Raw genomic sequence first — 20,056 nt, forward strand, 5'->3', positions numbered from 1 at the left:
TTTTTCTAAGATCATTAAGACTTTTATACTTATTTGCAAAATAGTGATGCAAATTGATTCCTTGGGTCATTCCAGTGAATCGGTTAAACAGCTAGGGGTAAAGCTTAATTAATGCAATCCATCATGGTTCTAAGTTGTGCAAAAAGGCAGTTCTTTACCACCTTAAAAGAAAACTTCAAAATATAATTTATTAATTTCAATTACATACACAAAAAGGGTTCGTTTACAACACTCAGACAGGACTTAATAATAATAATAATAATAATAATAATAATAATAATAAAGGGATTTGTTTCATTGCAAACTATTACTGACACTTCTGGCAGAGACTCTGAGGGCGATGTCCAATAACATCTGAAACTATGACTGTGGTGAAAGATTCACACGTTTCCAATGTGTTTATTCTCTGATTCTTCATAATTAAGTAAAACCCAAAAGATTTTGTGCAACGATATTCTCAAATTATGCTCCAACACAAGAATTACGGTGATGGACAAAGATTACATTCAGGGTAATAAAGTAAAATGATGTAGTTTAATATAGTAAGATTATTACTGCTGTTCAACTGTAACAACAGTAAAGTCCATTAGAGGGCAACACCTTCCAGGTTTTTCTAATGATTATGAGCACATACTCCATAATGGTGGCCAACTGAACAGTACTTACTAAAAAATAAAAATATCAGCTACCAAACATTATATACAAACAATGGAATAGTGCAGTGTAGCTGTTCAACTGATATCTTTAATAACAGCTGAATATCCACCACTGCCTTTGACAGGCAGTTGTCTTACTATATCCAGTAAAAATCTACTGTATACTGCTTTTTAGGCATACAAAATAAGTAAATATGTATCCAGAAATGAGAAGATACAGGTTATGCAAGAACAACAGCATTGTTGGGGGAATTCCGACTCCTTTATGAGCTGAAAGTTTACAACCTCCCTTCTCTTCCAGAATTGCTGTCCACACACCACAAAAGCCACTGGCGAAGAAATGCACTCTGGGTAAAATCTCAGCCCCTAAACAACAGGATGGCAATAAACCAAAATGGACTAACTTGTTCCATATTGTCTGAACATGAATGTCCTATATATTAATATCCAATCTCCACCAACATTTGGACTACATGGAAATTATTCTTGCCCCTCATACATGTTGTTCAAGGAAAATACATAAAATATAAAATTTAAAAGGGAATTAAAATTCCCCACACATGGACGTTTCGAACAGTGGCATAAGTGCAGTACAAAAACAATAAAAAAGATAAATAATACACTGAACACTGGTAGGCTAACTGAAGAGCAGTCGTACCTCTAGTAGCATAGATCGGAAGAGCAGTCGTACCTCTAGTAGCATAGATTGGACTGTGTTCTGCACAGTTTGCTAACCACTGGGTGAGTTTTCAGCCCAGCTGATGGTACAGGGAAGAGTCTATTGATTACAGATTCTTAATGTGGTGGCACTTCAAAACCACACCCATAATGGTCTGCAGGGATGTACAGAGAGTTGGCTCCAGAGGATGGGGGGGTGGGGGGATGTGGTCAAGGGTCAATCTCCTCCGGAATGATGGTGAGGATGACGTCCTCGTTGCCGCGGCGCACCACCAATCGCAGGGTGCCGTCCCGCTTGATCGCGCTGCTGACATCTCCGGTGGTAGAGATGCGCTGCCCGTTGATGCTGATGATGACGTCATGCTCCTTCAGGCCGCCCCTGACACAGGAAAAAAGGAGAGATTGAAAGTCTGCATGGAAACCACAGCTAAGGTTGAACTTTCAGCTGCTGGGCAAAATGTGGACCAGCCAGCACACAATTAACACTACAGAAAATGAGATGGATCAATGGCACTTACAGCAATCTCACTGAGTAGACTTAGTTCTGCTACAATGACGATTTTTTTTCAGTTACTACTTTTACGGACTCAGATTAACGGGTTAATTCTCTTAGCCGGCAAACAGTGCCAGTCATGGATTATCAGTTACATCCATGCTAGATCAGTTCTCATTAGCAGCCCCCATCAATATTTTTAGCTTTCTGGTCAGTAAAAGTATTTTAAAGGCAAACCATAGGATATTTCAGTCAGCCAGAAATAGAGCAGGTCGTGGTCACCAGCCAGATTATTAGAGACGAGTCACTGTTTTCATAAAGTGGGAAACTGATGCTTCAGCAGACCTCAGGTTAAGGAATTCTGCAGCAAAGATACACAGGGTTTCTTTGCCACACTTTGTTGGGGGGGGGGGGGTTCGTGGCTGCTATCCCCATCCACAACTGCAGAGCAGGCATTCAAACCTCATTCTTCAGTCATACCAGCAAGACAAAATGCAACTGGCATAATCTGAAATGTGGTCTAAGTGTGCAGTATACCAGCAAGTATCACAGAAATCAACTGTTGTTTCCTGTAGTAACACTTACGCTGCAGCGGGTGTCTTAGGGATGACCTCGATGATGTACGCTCCAGAGGTGACATCAGGGAAATCTTTCTGTTGAGCCTTCAGCTCCACAGCAAGTCTACAGAGGAGTATAAACACTTCAAGCCAAAAGCACTTGATGCTTTAAAACATTTTAGTAAGACTTAAGGCCATGTTTCTAGTAATTTATAAACACATTATATATATAATAATGCATTCATGAAGCATTATAAACATGGCTATAAATATTTATATAAAGGCATAATACATTACAGCCATGCTTATGATGCATTATGACTGCCTTATGAAGCTGCTATCTACACTGCACTATAAGTGAGAGCTTCATAAAGCATTCAAAATGTATAATCATAAATATTTAAGCCAAGTTTATAATGCTTTATGAATGCATAATTATTTGTTAAGAGATGGCTTTAAGTAGTATTACCCATTTTTTATTTTTATTTTTTTAATAATTGCAAAAATACTTACGCTGCTGTGAGTGTCATCATCTTTACTCCGATGTATTTCTTCTTTAATGTTGTTTTCACTGAAGTGCAAACAGCATCGGAGTCAGCTTGCTGAGATTTAACTATAAGGAGGGTCACTTATATGACGTATGATGTTTGGTCTGGACAATCAGAAAGTGCTTTCTGGGTTTAGTCTACATAGGGATCTGCTGAGTGAAATGAAACTTGGTGGGTGGATCTATGAGCATGATGGACTGTCACAGGTACCTTTGGCCTGCCTGCCGTATGACTCGGCCAGGAACTGCCGTATTTTGTCAGAGGGGATGGCGAATGAGATGCCTGCCGTGACCTTCAGGGTGTTGATTCCAATCACCTCGCCATCCTACAAGAATAAATCCCATCAGAGTTCTGCTCCCTGAAATCATTACCACTGTGCGAAGCACGCTGTATGGCCAAACGTACGTAGACGCCAGCTGGACCAACATCTCCTTCCACAACTAAGGATATTAATATGAAGTTGGTTGGCTCATTGTTGCTGTAATAGTCTCTGCTCTTCTGGGAAAGCTCATTTCTTGGACATTGAACATCATTCGGGGTGTCAAGAAGCCACTAGAATTTGCGGGAAAGGTGGGACGTCTGCAGTGGCTGTGATTTAATGAGCCTGTTCCTCAAATTAACAGGGCATCCACACAATAAGCATAAGATTTATGTGTAACAGGGTATATGAAAGAGAGAAATCCACCTTACCAGATTGACCAGTGGGCCTCCAGAATTCCCATACTAACAAATAAAAACATACATTCATACGTTTAGACACAAAGCAAAAAAAATACATACATATATATATATATATATGGTAAATGGACTGCATTTATATAGCGCTTTTCTACTCCTACGAGTACTCAAAGCGCTTTACAATACATGCCTCACATTCACCATCCACACACACATTCACACGCCGGTGGGGGAGGCTGCCATGCAAGGCACCAACCTGCACACTGGGAGCAATTTGGGGTTCAGTGTCTTGCTCAAGGACACTTTGATGGGGTCAGGAGGAACCAGGGCTTGAACCTGCAACCCTCTGGTTGCCGAACGATAGCACTACCTCCCGCGCCACCATCATATATATATAGTATAACAGGGTATATTCTGCTGATGCCTTTCTGAGACATTTTTGTCCTCTTTTCATTTACTGAACATATTCAATTGCTTGTTGTGAGAGAAAGAGTGCAGCTTAATTACCCATGGCAGAAAGATTTTACCTTCATTTACTATTATGTTACTGAAACACAGGAGCAATTCACAGCAATGCTGGTTGCAAAATCTGTCAGTCCTCTTGTGGAAAACATCAAAAAAAAGGTCTTGCTGTTTTGTTTTACGGCTGCCAATGTTTCAGCCACAGGCAGAAACTTTAAAAAGTTAGAAAATGGAAAACTAAACTATAACTGGGCACAAACTCAATTAGACACCACTTCATATTACTGCATGAAAATGTGTAATAGCTCTACATGTGACATATATGCAACTACACAGGCATGATTGATGCCAGTTGTTTTAACTTTAACTTGTGTGTTGTTAGTTGAGTTTATTATTGTATAGTTGGTGAAGGATATAAATAAATGACAACCTTTGCGACACTTAATGACATCAGTTCCATTTTTTCCAGCCATTTTTAATTGATTGAGTCATACAAAAGTAGCATCTAGAAGGGGGTGTTGAGTCAAATCTATAGCACTTTGAAACAAATTAATAAACCAAAAATTCCATCCATCCATCCATCCATCCATCCATCCATCCATCCATCCATCCAGCTGCATGGGTTCTGGAGCCTATCCCAAGCAGCAGAGGGATGGGGAAGACAGCCCCTCTACTTTAATCTTTTGTTCAGCTTAGGAAGTGCTGCCTACTGACCGCTAAGTGTTATTAAGCAGATTATGCTATTATGACGCAAGACTGAACTCACATTGATGATGGCATCAGTCTGGATATAATCCATGTCAGAGTTGCGCAGGCCCAGCTCCTTGCCCCCTCGCTGGGTTGTGCTAACGATCCCTGTGGTGACGGTGTTCTGCAAGGAGAAGGGGCTGCCAACGGCCACCACGAACTCCCCGGGCCGCAAGTCAGCTGATCTGCCCAGCAGCAGCACGGGAAGCTTCGTCTGCAGACGAGAGGGAAAGAATCGAGGCCTAAGTGCAAATACATAAAAAAGGATACGCTTCTAGATATCCACTGAACGCCAAAAGGATGTTACACTCTTCTAAACTTAGTTTCTTATTTATAGAAGGAGCTCTTCTGTTTCCAACATAGCTGAGTCAGGGACATAAAGTATTAATGACCAGTCTAATCGCAAGTTCACTCCACAAACACATAAAATATTTTACCTGGTTTTAAACAGTGACATGTGCATTCGTAATTATAGCCAGATATGCACACGGAGTGTACACAGCGAAACGTCCTGATTTTCTGAGCTCTAACGTGGCTGTCAGAGTAGATAAATAACTAGTAGGACAGAACATGGATACGATTACTAATTATTTTTGTATCTAGCCTCGTACATGAAGGTAATAGTAGAAATGGTCCTGCGTGCTGAACTCTACAAGCCGCTTGGATTAAATCTACGGCAGCGGTTATAAATAGAGCAAGACAAGACAGTGAAAGGTCACTGAGGAATGAAGGAGGAGACAAAATGTTCCTCCATGTCCTTGTCACAGGAAGAAGCCAAGCATGACGCAGGAACAACTGGCTGCTTGGGCTAAGCAGGTAAACAGACAGAAGCGCAAAGAGGCCAATCCTGACGCAAGGTAGCTCGATAGCAAAGTGCTTAGATGAGCTGCTGTCTGTGTTCGTATGCAGCCGATGGAAGAAAACCAGCCTTTTTAGAATATAAATATACTGCAAATGAACATTGAAGAAAGTTATCCATGTAAAACAGAGGATTTTGTTTGAGTAACTTCAAGCAAAAAGGTTAAGGAGCTTCACAGCCTCAAAACTATATAATTATATGTAACTGAGCTATCCCTGTAAAACACTGACACATTTTAAAGACGGGTAGGTTGTATCTATTGTTTTGTTACTTGTCCATTGCTAGCGGTGTTAAAGCAATGTGAAATAACTGGAAATATCCTCCTGGAATGGAAAGAAGGATAGCTCAATTTTCCTTGCCCATAATAACCTCATAAAAGAGTTCCACAAGTGTTCCTTTCTAAACACTGATTCTCAAAAACCAAGGGACCAGTATTTAGTCATTTTATAAATTCATGCTTAGCTTTATTGGAAACGGAAACTTTCCCAATCTTTGCTGTATTACACTTTGGTGAAAGAGAAGTAGCTTGTAATTGATAAAGAAGGAAATGTGTTTGCGGGACTTTACTCTAAAGATAGTCAAGCTGCAGACCAGAAGGGGACAGATATATTATAAAAAAGTACAGTTTTACATGTATGACTCAACTCAGTCAACTGTATTTGCAAGCTAGACACCAGATGCCCTTAATCAAAGGCGTCTACATCTGAGACAGTGTGGTTGGTTTTTTTCTCCCACAGAATGAGAAACGGACGCTCTATGCCACATTTTAATAGAAATTTAGAGGGAAAAAAAAGTCAACCAGAAGAAGCTTTCCTTACATCTTTCTTTAGGATTATTGCTATATATACACACTAGGCTACACTAATTATGACTTAAGTCTCATGGAAAATAATGAGACAATTTACACAGACAAGACTGTAGCTAAACTGCACATTTGTAAATTTTAATAGTAAAATAAATTAAAATATCTCTACAAGATAACTACTGCTGCCCTGGTTAAAAAGAAACAATAACCATTTACTCATGAGAATGCAGAGATTTAATAAAACCCCAGATTAACAGAGATGTTTGAATATCTCCTAACAAAAGCTCTCCATAAGAAAAAATAAGAGGCTAAACAATATTTGCATATGGCAGTCCAATTAAGACTGAGAAAAGAGTTACTTAAAACACACACTGCATATAACAGAAGAATTTGTTCTAAGGCTGCAGTATAGAATTTCTATCATTTTTTTTTGCTAGACCAATGCCAATCAATCAGCAGGCCAGTGGCCCAGATGGCTTTTCTGCCGTCTGCATGGCATTAGTCAACGTTGAATAAAAAAGGGCTTTGGAGTGAAGTTTCAAAAAGCTGGCCTTTCGCAGTTTAATCCAGTGTGCCATCAGATGGCGTTTCAGCTCACTGTAGAGGTTTACTGATACAATGTGTGACCACCGGCTGTTCATCTCAGACTGTATTCAGACTTTATGCACATCTGAGCAAAATAGATTTTACATTGTGTATAGCCAGGTGTGTAGCTCTGCAGGTTATGACTTTCTGCCTGTGAGCAGAAGGTTGCTAGTTTAAAATCCCATGGGTGGCAGAGTGATTTCTCCATTGAGCTGGGGAACTAGGCCCTTAACCCCAATTGCTTCAGGGCCAGGCTAACCCTGCTCTGTGAACCTTATTTGTATGCCCAGGGGCTCCGTAACAGGGGGAAAGTCGGGGTGATTGACAGCGGTCCTAAACATTTCGGAAGAGAATTGGACTGGTCTGGGTTGGGGGACCAGTATGATATGCTTTCATGAAAACTGTGTAGAGGCACCCTGCATACATCACTTTGGACAGAAGCATTTGCTAAGGAAATAAAATGCAACATAAAAACAAAAGTAACTACAGAAAAAAATAAAGGGTGAAAAAAAAAAAAAAAAAAAAAAAACAACAGATTATAGAGTTGTGGAAAAATTTAAGAGACCACAGCACAATTTTCAGTTTCACTCATTTGTCAATTTATAGGTGTGTGTCTGTGAATAATATATATATTTCTGCAAAAGCCTGATACAAACTGTCCTAGCAGTGCACTTCACACCTGCACTTAATGTTTCCCGTTCCTTTTGAAGGTCACTTTTTGTCATCCTGCAATTCATGAGAAGCTGTTGGATAAATTAACGGTCATCCCTAGCATTAGAAAGTCGCTTTTGCCCTTTTCATGGCTGGTTTCTGGTTGTTCCCGGTGTCTCCTGCTTCACCTTATTCTTGTGTACTGCGGTCTTAAAAATTGTGAACCTGGAAGCAGCCTGCTGCTCAGTATAGCCTTCTGCCAGCAGGACCAGGATTAAACCAGGATTTAAAAATGCAGGACTATTTAAAAATATAGCGTGGTCTCTTAATTTTTTCCACAGCTCTATATAGTGCCAACATACCACAACAACTCAGTCTCTTGGTGGTAGACTTGGATGAATTCTCAGACATTTCCACTCTCTCTCTCTCTCTCTCTGTCTGTCTGTCTGTCTGTCTGTCTCTCTCTTTTACACACACACAAACACACACACACAAAGAAAGAATTGCATACACATGCACACAGAAGTATGAGTTAGTGTATTGTAGAGATGGACTATTATGAGGGTCAACAAAACTGACCTTAAGCCCTGCAGAACATGAATCAGAAGGGAATTCTGACACGCCTCCTCCTGAGGTTTCCAATCAAATACCCAGTTTATCCATTTAAAAAAAAAGTACAAAAACTCAAACAGCGTTAAATCAAGAGAGATACGACACTGCAGTTTTGCTGTAGTATTATCTATCCATCTGCCAAATGCTTATCCAATACAGGGTTACAGATAACCTAGCCCCTATCCCATAAGCGGAGCTACGGATGTGGTAGAAGTCTTAGAGCACACAGGTTGGGGGGGTCTGCCAATATGGGGGGGGGGCATCCCCCACATCCCCCCTATTTCCAACGCCCCTGCCTGGTGGAAACCCGCAAGACACAGATAGAACTCCACACACAGAACACAGGCAAGATTCAAACCTGGTACTTTGTTTTGTATGTTGCCAGTTGCACTGTTTGTTGCTGCCATTGTGAGAAGTGTTTCACTCACTCTATCAAGTGTCAAGTCATGTGCCAAAGTGATTTCATTTAAGCCTTAAAGCAACACCTACCCATCGGACATTGAGATACCGCATATTTTTCTCTAGATTTTGTACAGCCACCACATTTATAAAGTACCATACAACCAGATTTTCACTAATTTACAACTGTAACCAAAATAACTGAGAACGACAGGTTACTAGAATCTTGTGTTCATTTAGCACCTTCACCAAAATGCTCAGTGATGACACAGACAACACAAACTTATGCTTATGTGGCCACGAACATCTTACCGGGGTCTCAATCTTAATAAGTGCAATATCAGCCTTCTCATCCACATCCTTGATCTTGGCATCATAGGTGGCGCCATTCTTCAGCTCCACCTTGACCCGATGCTTGTTGGCTACCACATGTGCATTGGTTACGATGAGTCCGTTTTCCGAGACCACGAACCCTGAACCACTTGCCACGGCCACTTCACGCATGGAGAACATCATCCTGGATTAGGGAGAGAGAAACTACAAGTTACATTTTAAAAAGTTGATTGACGACTGAACATTTCCCATGGAAAAGAAAATCGGTTGCAGATCACTGGTGACCTATAAAGCCCAAGCCGTCAGGAACACTCTTATAAATGTCTCTTAAGAGTTCAACATTGCAAATCCCAGCGTCGCTGCATGTAACACACAAAAACTCAACATCGTGGGTTCATAGGGTTCACAAAATGGAGAAAGAGAGAGAAGTTTGTATAGTGGCTTACTATTCAGTACTGCAATTTCTACCTCCAGGATTGGGGGTTTGAATCCTGCCTTGCACTCTGTGGGTGTGAGTTTGTATGTACTCCTATCGATTTCCTCCAAGCATTCTGGCTTCCTCCAAAAACCACGCAGTTAGGTGAATTAGAGACTCAACTGCCAATGGACTTATATGGCCTGTGGCAGACTGGCCTTCTATCCAGGGAGTTTCCCCAACTCAAGACCTATGTTTTAAAGGTAGGCTCAAGGCTCATGACCTTTTCAAGTAATAAGAAGCTGCAAGACGGATGGGAGAGTGGATAGGTCTTTGAAGGACTTTAATTTTATTATGTGTATTCCATATTTACAATATTACTGCTACTTGGTTTTGAATGCTATTTGAAAAAAATACATCAATTTGATTAATTTGACTCATTATTTGTGTAATGTGAATAAATAAATAAAAATATAGTTTTGTGCCCCAATAGCAGCATTGCAAAAATTCTGATACTGTAAGATTCCACCTATTTATGCTTGACTTGAGGAACTTTATTATTTTTTTCTGAAACCATTTAAAATCTGTCCCTTCATTATAAAACCAGTTGTTTGAAACATCTACTTTAAACTCTACTTTAATAGTATCAATAGTCTTTATTGTTTGAACCCATTACCTTAGAAGGGCCAAGCGACAGTGTTACTCGCTGCCCTTCCATGCCTCTTATTTGTTTTTGTGTTATTAGTTTTAGTTGTTGTAGTGGAAATGTGTTCAGTTATAGTACATCGTGACCAAAAAAAAACCTGACCAAAGGCAAAATCTCATCTATGAGCCAAATGGTCTCTTTTGAGTGAAATCCTTCTTTTAAACACACAGCAAAAACTGGACAAATACAGTCAACATCAGCATAACTGACAACCCTCATGAAAATTAAGTAAAATTAATAAGGAGTTAATTTTTGGCAAAAACAAATGGATAAGCCTCATGTTTTGATTTTCAAACAGATTTTTTTTTTTTTAGATATAATAATAGCCCCTTCCAGAATCTGAACTAGCGTTCAGCATTCCATTCCCTGCTGCATGGAATAAAATTAACTTCTCTTACTATGAACGGTTCTCTGGTCCAATAGGTTTTTATGGGTAGCAGAACTCATGGAGCGCAGAACCGGCGAGGTCACAAAGGCAAATGCTCGAAAACTTTGGGAATATCATTAAGAATGTAGCGATGAACAATCACGAAAAGATACCTACATATAATTACAAATCAGTAAAGCATTATTTAAAAAAGCCTAAATTGTAGCTGTGTTTATTTTATTTGTTTTTAGCACACATGATATTTAATGAAGGCAAACAATATTGGCTATTCATCGAGTGTCACGGTCTGACATCTATTTCTAAACTGCATATTAAATGTTATGTCATCGGCAGTGTTAGCGCTGCAAGGCAAAAAAAAGTGCATCTTCTTCAGATGATTTATGAAATGTGGTTGTCAAACACACAAGGACTCAACTCCTGCAGCCCAAGCTTCTAATTAAAGTCCAAAGGCTTCATCAGGCCACATCAGGCCACCCAGAAAATCTGGGTTTCTCTTAAGGCAGCCCTAGATGTTAGATGCGTTAGTATCAGTCGGCCTTAGTTTACTTGCTGCAGTGCTAATGTGAGATCCCTTACTTGCGGAACAGTTCGATATGGACAACAGCAGGGGCGATTTTCTCCACCACATCAGCAATGAAGTTGTACTTGTGTCTCAAGCTGTTTGGATTCTCCTGTCCTGGAAAACAGTAAAAAATATATACACACACATATACATGCACACAAAATTCTTATTAAAGGAGTTCTTGGATTATCAATACATACATCCGTGAATGGAGACAATACAGCCAGTAAATTCAATGTTAGGTTACTTTACCGCAATGTTCCTGTGGCCTTTTATCTGCCATTAAATATTCTTCCCCGCTAATTGAATCTGGACACATCCCGTATTATGTATCACAATAAAAAGATAATCCTCGGTACTAAATTGTGCAAAGTAATTAAATGCATGTTGCGTTTCTGTTTTTTGAGGAAAATCACACAGCTGTTTTACTATCTCTCAGCCTAAACATAGCAACCTGCAGATGGAGATGATCAAAACAAGGTACTTATTCAATGGAATTCTAAATCAAATCTAGCACTGCATACGCTCTAAGTAGCTGCTCTAATATTATAGTAGGGGCGGTCTACTTTCTCGCATCTATCCATGGCTGAAAGCAAAACAAAAAAAGAAAAATCCATGTCGTACTGCAGCAATCCTTAGTATGAAAGTAAAAATAAAACCCGTGTCACTTGCCCTTTGCTTACATCAACCAGTGCTTTGAAGATCGTATGCTTTTTTTCCAAGTGAAGTCTTTGCTTTTCATTGTATTAAATATTCACTGGGCATAACAAAAATTCCTTCTCAGGTGGAAAATATCTTCTTGTGCCGCTCTCAAAAAAAGCACTGCTCATCTATTCTTAGTGAAACGCGAATTCCCTGTCTTCTGCATGTAGAATAATAAAGGAAGCCCACCCGGCCTATCCCTGTCTGAAAAATAATTTAAGAGCAATTTATTCTGCCTTGATAAAGTTTCACAACATATTGAACAAGGAAACAAACTTGTTTTTGTACCTGTAACCGTTTTTATTCTTTCAAATACTGCTCAGTTTGATATGCAATATATTTAGTTTAGTAATATCTATAAATAATTCATTCAGCGGTCTAATCAAAAGTATTCAGGAGCCCCACTGGAACAAAATCATACATGGCAAGCTAGCAGAGACTTCAGTCCTATATGACTTCCTTTATATATGCTGAAGTATGACTGAACTAGAGATGCTGTAATCCAATTGAGCACTCAGATTTTTTTTTTGCCAACCTAAACATACCAGTCTATGCATCATATTACATATCTCATATAGTGAAATTCTACCAACATGCATCAGCAGACAGGCAGACATACAACATAAAGACACATTAGATGGAGCCGGTTCCAGGGAAACATGTTTAGATGCTGACAGCATACTTTTAGAGGGAGGAGAGGAATTGGTGATGGAAAACATGTGGAAGGAAAATTTATACATCAGTCCTTCCCTGGTTCTCATTAATGATGGGGTATTTCCTTGCTTTAGGGGTCTTCAGACCTGCTTGATATGAACTAACCTAGCATTGCACTTCACACCTGCACTTAATGGTTCTCATTCCTTTCGAAAGTCATTGATGTCATCCTCCAATTCATGAGAAACTGTTAGATAAGTTAACGGTCATCTCTGCCAACAGAAAGTCACTTCCACCCACAGTCTTAGACACTTTAAGCCTGGAAGCAGCCTGCCTTGCAGTGCAGCCCTCTGCCAGCAAAACCAGGGTTAAACCAGGATTTAAAAAATGCAGATTATTTTTTCTTTTGTTTAATATGGCGTGGTCTCTAAATTTTTTCCAGAGCTGTATATGTATTTGTGTATGTGTGTGTGTGTGTGTATATATATATCCTGACCAGCACTCCTTGCGAAGTATTGTTGCCATTGCTTTAATGTGCCTTGCTGAGCGGTTTCCTGTCTCCCGTCTCTCTCTCCTGCCCTGCCTGCCCTGTCTTCCTCGCCCGCCTGTCGCGGACCCCTTGTCATCCTGCATCCTGCCTGTTCCTGCCTCCCGTCCTGCCCGTCCCCCTGTCCAGCGTGCCTGTGTAGGACTGAACACCCCGGCATTCGACCGTCTGGCTACTTCCCCGACTACGCCTCACGCCTTGCCCTTCGGATTTGTCAGCTTTCGTTATCGCCCACATTCTGGGTCCCGTGTCTGGTGTTCTGCCCAAGTCTAACACTATGCATAACACCTTCTACGTTTTTTTTATGAGATTGCTGCTCAATTTCAAGTCTGACATTGACATGCTGCAGGCAATAAGTTCTTGTGATTATCACATTGTAGAAGCTTATACTTCTGAAACACCATCACAGGTACTGAATGGTCTGTTTGAATTCAACAGTGATGGTAATGATTATCATTGCAATAGAAGCATGTATGAGGATTATTACTTTGTTTTTCATTTAGCCCCTTTCATTCAAAAGGACAGACATATAAAATGTTTCAAATATTGGATCGTTCTCAGTAAACCTATAAAGATACAAATCTAACTATAAGTAACAGTAACAAAAAACACAATGAGAAAATTCTGTAGAAACAGAGGTAGCTAACTGAATATGATGCATAATGCACTTTATTGGGTTTTAAAGTATCAAGCCCACAGGCCATGGGATGATTTTAACATAGTATACACTCACCTAAAGGATTATTAGGAACACCATACTAATACGGTGTTTGACCCCCTTTCGCCTTCAGAACTGCCTTAATTCTACGTGGCATTGATTCAACAAGGTGCTGAAAGCATTCTTTAGAAATGTTGGCCCATATTGATAGGATAGCATCTTGCAGTTGATGGAGATTTGTGGGATGCACTTCCAGGGCACGAAGCTCCCGTTCCACCACATCCCAAAGATGCTCTATTGGGTTGAGATCTGGTGACTGTGGGGGCCATTGTAGTACAGTGAACTCATTGTCATGTTCAAGAAACCAATTTGAAATGATTCGAGCTTTGTGACATGGTACATTATCCTGCTGGAAGTAGCCATCAGAGGATGGGAACATAGTGGTCATAAAGGGATGGACATGGTCAGAAACAATGCTCAGGTAGGCTGTGGCATTTAAACGATGCCCAATTGGCACTAAGGGGCCTAAAGTGTGCCAAGAAAACATCCCCCACACCATTACACCACCACCACCAGCCTGCACAGTGGGCATGATGGATCCATGTTCTCATTCTGTTTACGCCAAATTCTGACTCTACCATTTGAATGTCTCAACAGAAATCGAGACTCATCAGACCAGGCAACATTTTTCCAGTCTTCAACTGTCCAATTTTGGTGAGCTCGTGCAAATTGTAGCCTCTTTTTCCTATTTGTAGTGGAGATGAGTGGTACCCGGTGGGGTCTTCTGCTGTTGTAGCCCATCCGCCTCAAGGTTGTGCGTGTTGTGGCTTCACAAATGCTTTGCTGCATACCTCGGTTGTAACGAGTGGTTATTTCAGTCAAAGTTGCTCTTCTATCAGCTTGAATCAGTCGGCCCATTCTCCTCTGACCTCTAGCATCAACAAGGCATTTTCGCCCACAGGACTGCCACATACTGGATGTTTTTCCCTTTGCACACCATTCTTTGTAAACCCTAGAAATGGTTGTGCATGAAAATCCCAGTAACTGAGCAGATTGTGAAATACTCAGACCGGCCCGTCTGGCACCAACAACCATGCCACGCTCAAAATTGCTTAAATCACCTTTCTTTCCCATTCTGACATTCAGTTTGGAGTTCAGGGGATCTTGGTTTTGGATCTTGTCTTGGTTTAACTTTTAAAATATAGTTTTTTTTATAAAGCACATTAAATAACCCCTGTATATGATAATAAAAACTTGCCTTGCCTTACCTTACCATAAGGAGACCGAGAAACGTTCTCCTCAAGACCACACGAACAACTAAAAACTATATGCTGGAAACTAAGACATTCACAAGGTAACTCCATGAAAAGCTCTGTAAAAGTAGAAATGTGTTTATTTTGTGGTAAGATAACGTGAGCCAACTGGCTAGTAGTTGCCTTAACTGAAAGAATTCACTCCAATCATCAGAGAAAAAAAGTTACTAACGCACTACAACAAAACATTCAATAACATTAACAATAACATTCAATGAACAATAATGTATGGCATGAAATCAACTTGTAACTATATCATTCAGTAATACAAATAATAAAACAACATACCGTTCACATTGGCCTCAAGAACTAAGTTAGCGCTTGATTCCCCTGCACTTCCTGTTGTGGCTGAAGGTGCACCTGACATCAGTGGCTGAGCGTGCACCTGACGTCAGTGGCTGAGCGTGCACCTGACGTCAGTGGCTGAAAGTGCACGTTCTGCAGCCAGACTAGTTTTACAGCGCTTTACTATTATTTTCTGCGGACAACGCTCCTTGGGAATGAACGAAGGTAAGAATTTTAGGACATGGGTAAATCTCATTTAAGACCTAGGATGGAAATCTGGGCATTTTTAAGACATTTTAAGGCCTTAAATTTAACTTTCTGAATTTTAGACTTTTTAAGGCTTTTTAAGACCCCGCGGGAACCCTGTAGACTAAAACCTACTGTATACTCGGAAGAGAAATATCAATTCCATGCACTCATAGCGAAGCAAAAGTTGCAAAGGCAATTGCTGACATAATTATGTACAAGTGTCTTTGTCAAAAGCAAGAATAACCCAGGTTTCCCCAGGAATTCCAGGTATCTTATAATCACTTATCCTGGATGGGTGGGGGGTGGGGGTGAAATCTACCCCAAGCACATCACAAGGCACATACATTATAGGCAATTCACACTTATTTATTTGGCACGTGCTTTTATTCACAATTACATCCAATTGAGAAAGCAGGTTCAGCCAGTGCCTGGAGCAACTGACACAAATACATTAAGCTAACTGCTGCCAACAACTCTTACATAAAACTGGCCTACAGTTCATCTAAAATGCTGCTTTTCACACTCCGCTGCCACTCACGAGCAGCCGAAACACACACATTTCCTTGAACCAGTCAGTCCCAGGTCACTACTGACATAGATAAGTAAGTAGCTTGTAGTTTTAACTGTCCTTTTCTCACTCATACATGTGAAAGAAGTTTGGGCTGCCAGTTGTGCCCCCCCCCCCGGCCAGCACATTTTCAACTGGCAATGCCAACTGTTTCAGAACTATATGAAGGGTTATCATATGCTCTTAGATATGCCCAGCTGGATGTGCAATCTTTTGGGGTGTGAAATCAATCCTCCTGAGACTGAACATCAGCAAGATGTGCTGTGATTAATCACAAGTTCTATACATAGCATTTAAAACAACCTCGGCAGATAAGGTTTATTTTCCCTAAAAGATAGAAACATTGTTTGTTGATATTTCATAGGGGCTTTGCCATAAAATATTTTATCTGTGAAAATTTACAGTATCTCTGTTCCAAGTTATTATTGCATTTTTTATAATATATATAAAAGTCACTCTGCTGTTACAGTCATGGATATACGGTAAATGCCTTTTTTGGTTTATAAAAACAGTGCCTCAGAATACAGAACTTGACCTAGATCGTGAGCCAACTTAAATATGTTATAAATTGAGTAGTTAGAAAACCAGATGGTGATGCATATTACATCATCCAATAAGAAATCTCATATTTTAACTTGAAAGCAGACCATGCAACTCGTAAAACAGATTTCTGGAAAGCACTTCAGCAGCTCTCAACTTAAGGTTTCTTTTTTAAATGCAATCACTAAAGTACCAAAAAGTAGCAGACATGCAGGCAAAGTGGTGTTGATGAGGGACAGACACGTTAGAGTAATGGAAGCTGCAGGGTTTGTATGCACAGTACTGGCTGGGGCATCTGCTGTTGGGCTCCGTTCATAAAACCATCTACACAACAGGGACTAAGGTGTGATCTGACTCACTGTACATTGATGAAGTTGCCTTCTAGGGTCTAACACTTACCTTTTCACATTTCCCATTAAAGTACCATTCAAAGGTTGGCACATTAATGCCAGTATTAGTTTCACCAGAAAAAAAGGCAAATGACTATCAAAGTTTTTTGACCTGAGAGCCTATAAACAAGCAAAGTAGTTTAAAGCAAGTCATCCTATCGGACTGAATTCCAGTTATGCAAATACTGTATTCCTGTTCAAAAGTGTTATTATGATACTTTTTAAAACTGGTATTACACTTGTAAATCATAAACCATCAAGTGATCATTTAAAGACTGAAAATGAAGTAGCACCCAGACATTAGTGTGAATGTGTTCATTGACTGCAGGTGTCCATAGAAAGATCTCCATGGGCGTCTCAATTAGCCCAGTCAAGGACTAACTGTTCACGCAGTACAGGTTAGCTAAGGGCAGGGTTATTAATAGTGGCGTTTACAATGGTTAGAATGCTCCTTAATTATTGCATGTGTAAAAAGGTATAAGTATTTATTACCTGGGAAAATATCATATCTGGCCTGAAACAGCTACAAAAAAATCCTATATGTGAATTAATTATATATGGTGTAAATGTAAAATTGAGACAAAAGTTGCATTGTGTAAGTGACATGCAAAGTTTACCAATTTTTTTGTTTATAGAAAAATGAAATGGGATTCAAATGGTGAATTCACAGTACCAATAAGGTTCTTCTGTAAATATTCCATGTGCATTTCGTCCACGTACCTTGACCGCACGCCCCTCTTTGTATGAAGATGACAGGCGGCTGCTGCAGTCTCTGGGCCCGGTTCGCCACTCTCCTCAGTTCGCAGACGTTTCGGTACGTGACTCCGTCGCTGCCGCACACCCGCTCCGGGCTCTGACACACGCACACGCCGCTTTTTCCTCTCCTCCTCACCGTGGCGGAAAAGCCTACTCCGTCCGACACCAGGCACACCATGCCCTCCCCGCACCTCCCGGTGCCGCCGCAAGCCTCGCCCTCTCCGGCGGCACACGCCGGACAGCAGCTGCACTGGTCGAGGACCTCGCCGGCATAACAGTCAGCGGGCAGAGGGACGCATAAGGACTTATCGCAGGGATCAGGACAGCCCATAATATAGGGATCAGCTTGGGCCGGTAAAGGTGTAAAAAAGAAAGTTGCTATAATTACCCAAAGCATGCTTCAGTGCAGAATAAGTATAAAATCAGTAAAATAATAAATGTTAAAAAATAAGGTATAAGAAAAACAACTAAGTATCAAACTACCTTCCCCAAACTTCTAAATCTGACCTTATTTTAATATAAACCGCTTAAAACAAACTATAGGTGCTCCTACGCTGAGCTAGTATTACTATGCAATACAATACATAAATTAAAGAAGAAAGTCACTTAACTCCTAGTCTGCTTTGTTATTAGACAGCCCGTATCTCTCTGCTCGTAGTCGCTATTATGGGATTTGTTTTCTAATACATATATAAAACCAGTCAGTTCCACATGACCAGTTAAGAGTTAGCAAGTGATGGAAACAAGACTTATGATTGGCGGAGCAGTGTGACGTAGTATCGGAGGGCGTGTCCTCAAAACGTTTGTCTATTGCAGTGAGACTACCCTGCCCAACTTCATATTTAAGTTAAACTTTTATAACTATACTGAAGAAAATGAAAGTTCAAAAATACTAATGGCGCTGGTTAATTGTTTGTCCTTGAATGTTAGAATGTTTGTATTTTGTGGTCTTTCAGAAACAACGTACCATTGTTTGCCAGACTATTAGGATTGTTCTAATTGTTATTCAGATGTTCTGCTTTACAAAGCGATGAACAGGGTAAAAGCTGTTTAATTTGTAGTCGCACGTTTTAGTCCTTTTTGTACAATATGTGTTGTCGTTTGTGAATAGAGAAACATATGTAACTTTGTTAGCGCTAAATGTCAATAACCATCAGAATATTAAACGCATATAGTTCATTATCTTGAGGGGATTGGCATAAAGAACAGGCACATAATTCCAGACCCTACATCATCATTGGAAGTGAACCACACAGACACAGTTGACTGTATTTGTTGGCGGCTGCCGGACATTTAGATGCCAGCAAGTCATACCAGTCAGTCAGTTATGCTTTGTTTTATCGCACCAGCAACAAACAGCTATAGCTTGTCCTTAATTGGGAAATTCTGGTGCAGCGTTTGAAAGATCTGCAATCCGCTGTGCTGTGATGCAGAGTCAGCAGATTTGCTTGCATTGGTACAGGTTAAAACTGCCGGTCACATCTCATCTGTGTAGCAGTATTTTATTGTAAAGGTCCGTAAAACCGATCCATGACAGCACTGTTTAGTTGTATTAATTTAATCGGCATACTGCCAAGTCACGTCTATTTATACTTCTTAGTACCGAACAATATTTTACTTATTACACTTACAGCTTTTAGTACCGGACTAATGTTCCCTGTAAGACACTCTCAAAATAACAGAAGTAAAAATGAAGTGAACATGCTGTATAAGTAACTAAACATAATAAGTGAACATTTCTATTTCAAGTCCCTTCTGTGTTTGTATACATGTGATAAAACTTGCAGGTTGTGCCACTCATAAATATTAAATTGAAACGGCAAGTGGTTATTAATTTGAAAATTATGCCGCAGGAGATGAAAATCATGCATACAATATTTTGAAATTACAGAAAATTACTCATAAAAGTTACAGCATTGGTATATATATATGTATGTATGTATATACACACACATATATATATATATATATATATATATATATATATATATATATATACATACACACACACACACACACACACACACACACACACATACATACACACACACACACACACAATCTAAGCAATCACTGTAGTCGGTTATTTCCCAAATGTTACTTATGTACATGACCACATGACTGTTTCAATTAATCACTTAACCCAATTTATTTTTCACCTCTGTAGAGGACATTGTGTTTTTCCTCATATCTTGATTTGACTGGCGTGTGTAGTATGATTTTTTTTATTTTATCATCCTAGGAGGACATAGGGGTAAAGC

At 40.0% G+C, this 20,056-nt stretch overlaps 1 protein-coding gene across 2 annotated transcripts; it reads right to left on the reverse strand.

Moving 5' to 3' along the window:
• Positions 1-162: 162 nt before the first annotated feature.
• Positions 163-18,484, reverse strand: LOC111858922 (serine protease HTRA1B-like). Of its 2 annotated transcripts, none has more exons than XM_023841131.2 (9): positions 17,760-18,484; positions 11,149-11,248; positions 9,043-9,247; positions 4,839-5,033; positions 3,623-3,655; positions 3,143-3,257; positions 2,898-2,997; positions 2,413-2,508; positions 163-1,713 (listed from the first exon to the last, which is right to left on the reverse strand). In XM_023841131.2, exons 1-9 carry the CDS (start codon positions 18,190-18,192, stop codon positions 1,545-1,547), a joined length of 1,446 nt encoding a protein of 481 aa, XP_023696899.2. In that variant the 5' UTR covers positions 18,193-18,484; the 3' UTR covers positions 163-1,544. The 2 variants fall into 2 exon arrangements, with proteins under 2 accessions (XP_023696899.2, XP_023696908.2); XM_023841140.2 differs by having other exon boundaries at positions 2,898-2,955; positions 17,760-18,483.
• Positions 18,485-20,056: the final 1,572 nt, after the last annotated feature.

This window comes from Paramormyrops kingsleyae, chromosome 3, assembly GCF_048594095.1.
Source record: "Paramormyrops kingsleyae isolate MSU_618 chromosome 3, PKINGS_0.4, whole genome shotgun sequence".
Lineage (NCBI taxonomy): Eukaryota > Metazoa > Chordata > Actinopteri > Osteoglossiformes > Mormyridae > Paramormyrops > Paramormyrops kingsleyae.

Coding starts and splice junctions, on each gene's coding strand:
- LOC111858922 (XM_023841131.2), bottom strand. CDS start 18,192: ATGCTTTGGGTAATTATAGCAACTTTCTTTTTTACACCTTTACCGGCC. Junction 3,656..4,838: donor AGACTGATGCCATCATCAAT/GTGAGTTCAGTC, acceptor TTTATTTGTTAG/TATGGGAATTCTGGAGGCCC. Junction 3,258..3,622: donor GAGGCCCACTGGTCAATCTG/GTAAGGTGGATT, acceptor TTATTCTTGTAG/GATGGCGAGGTGATTGGAAT.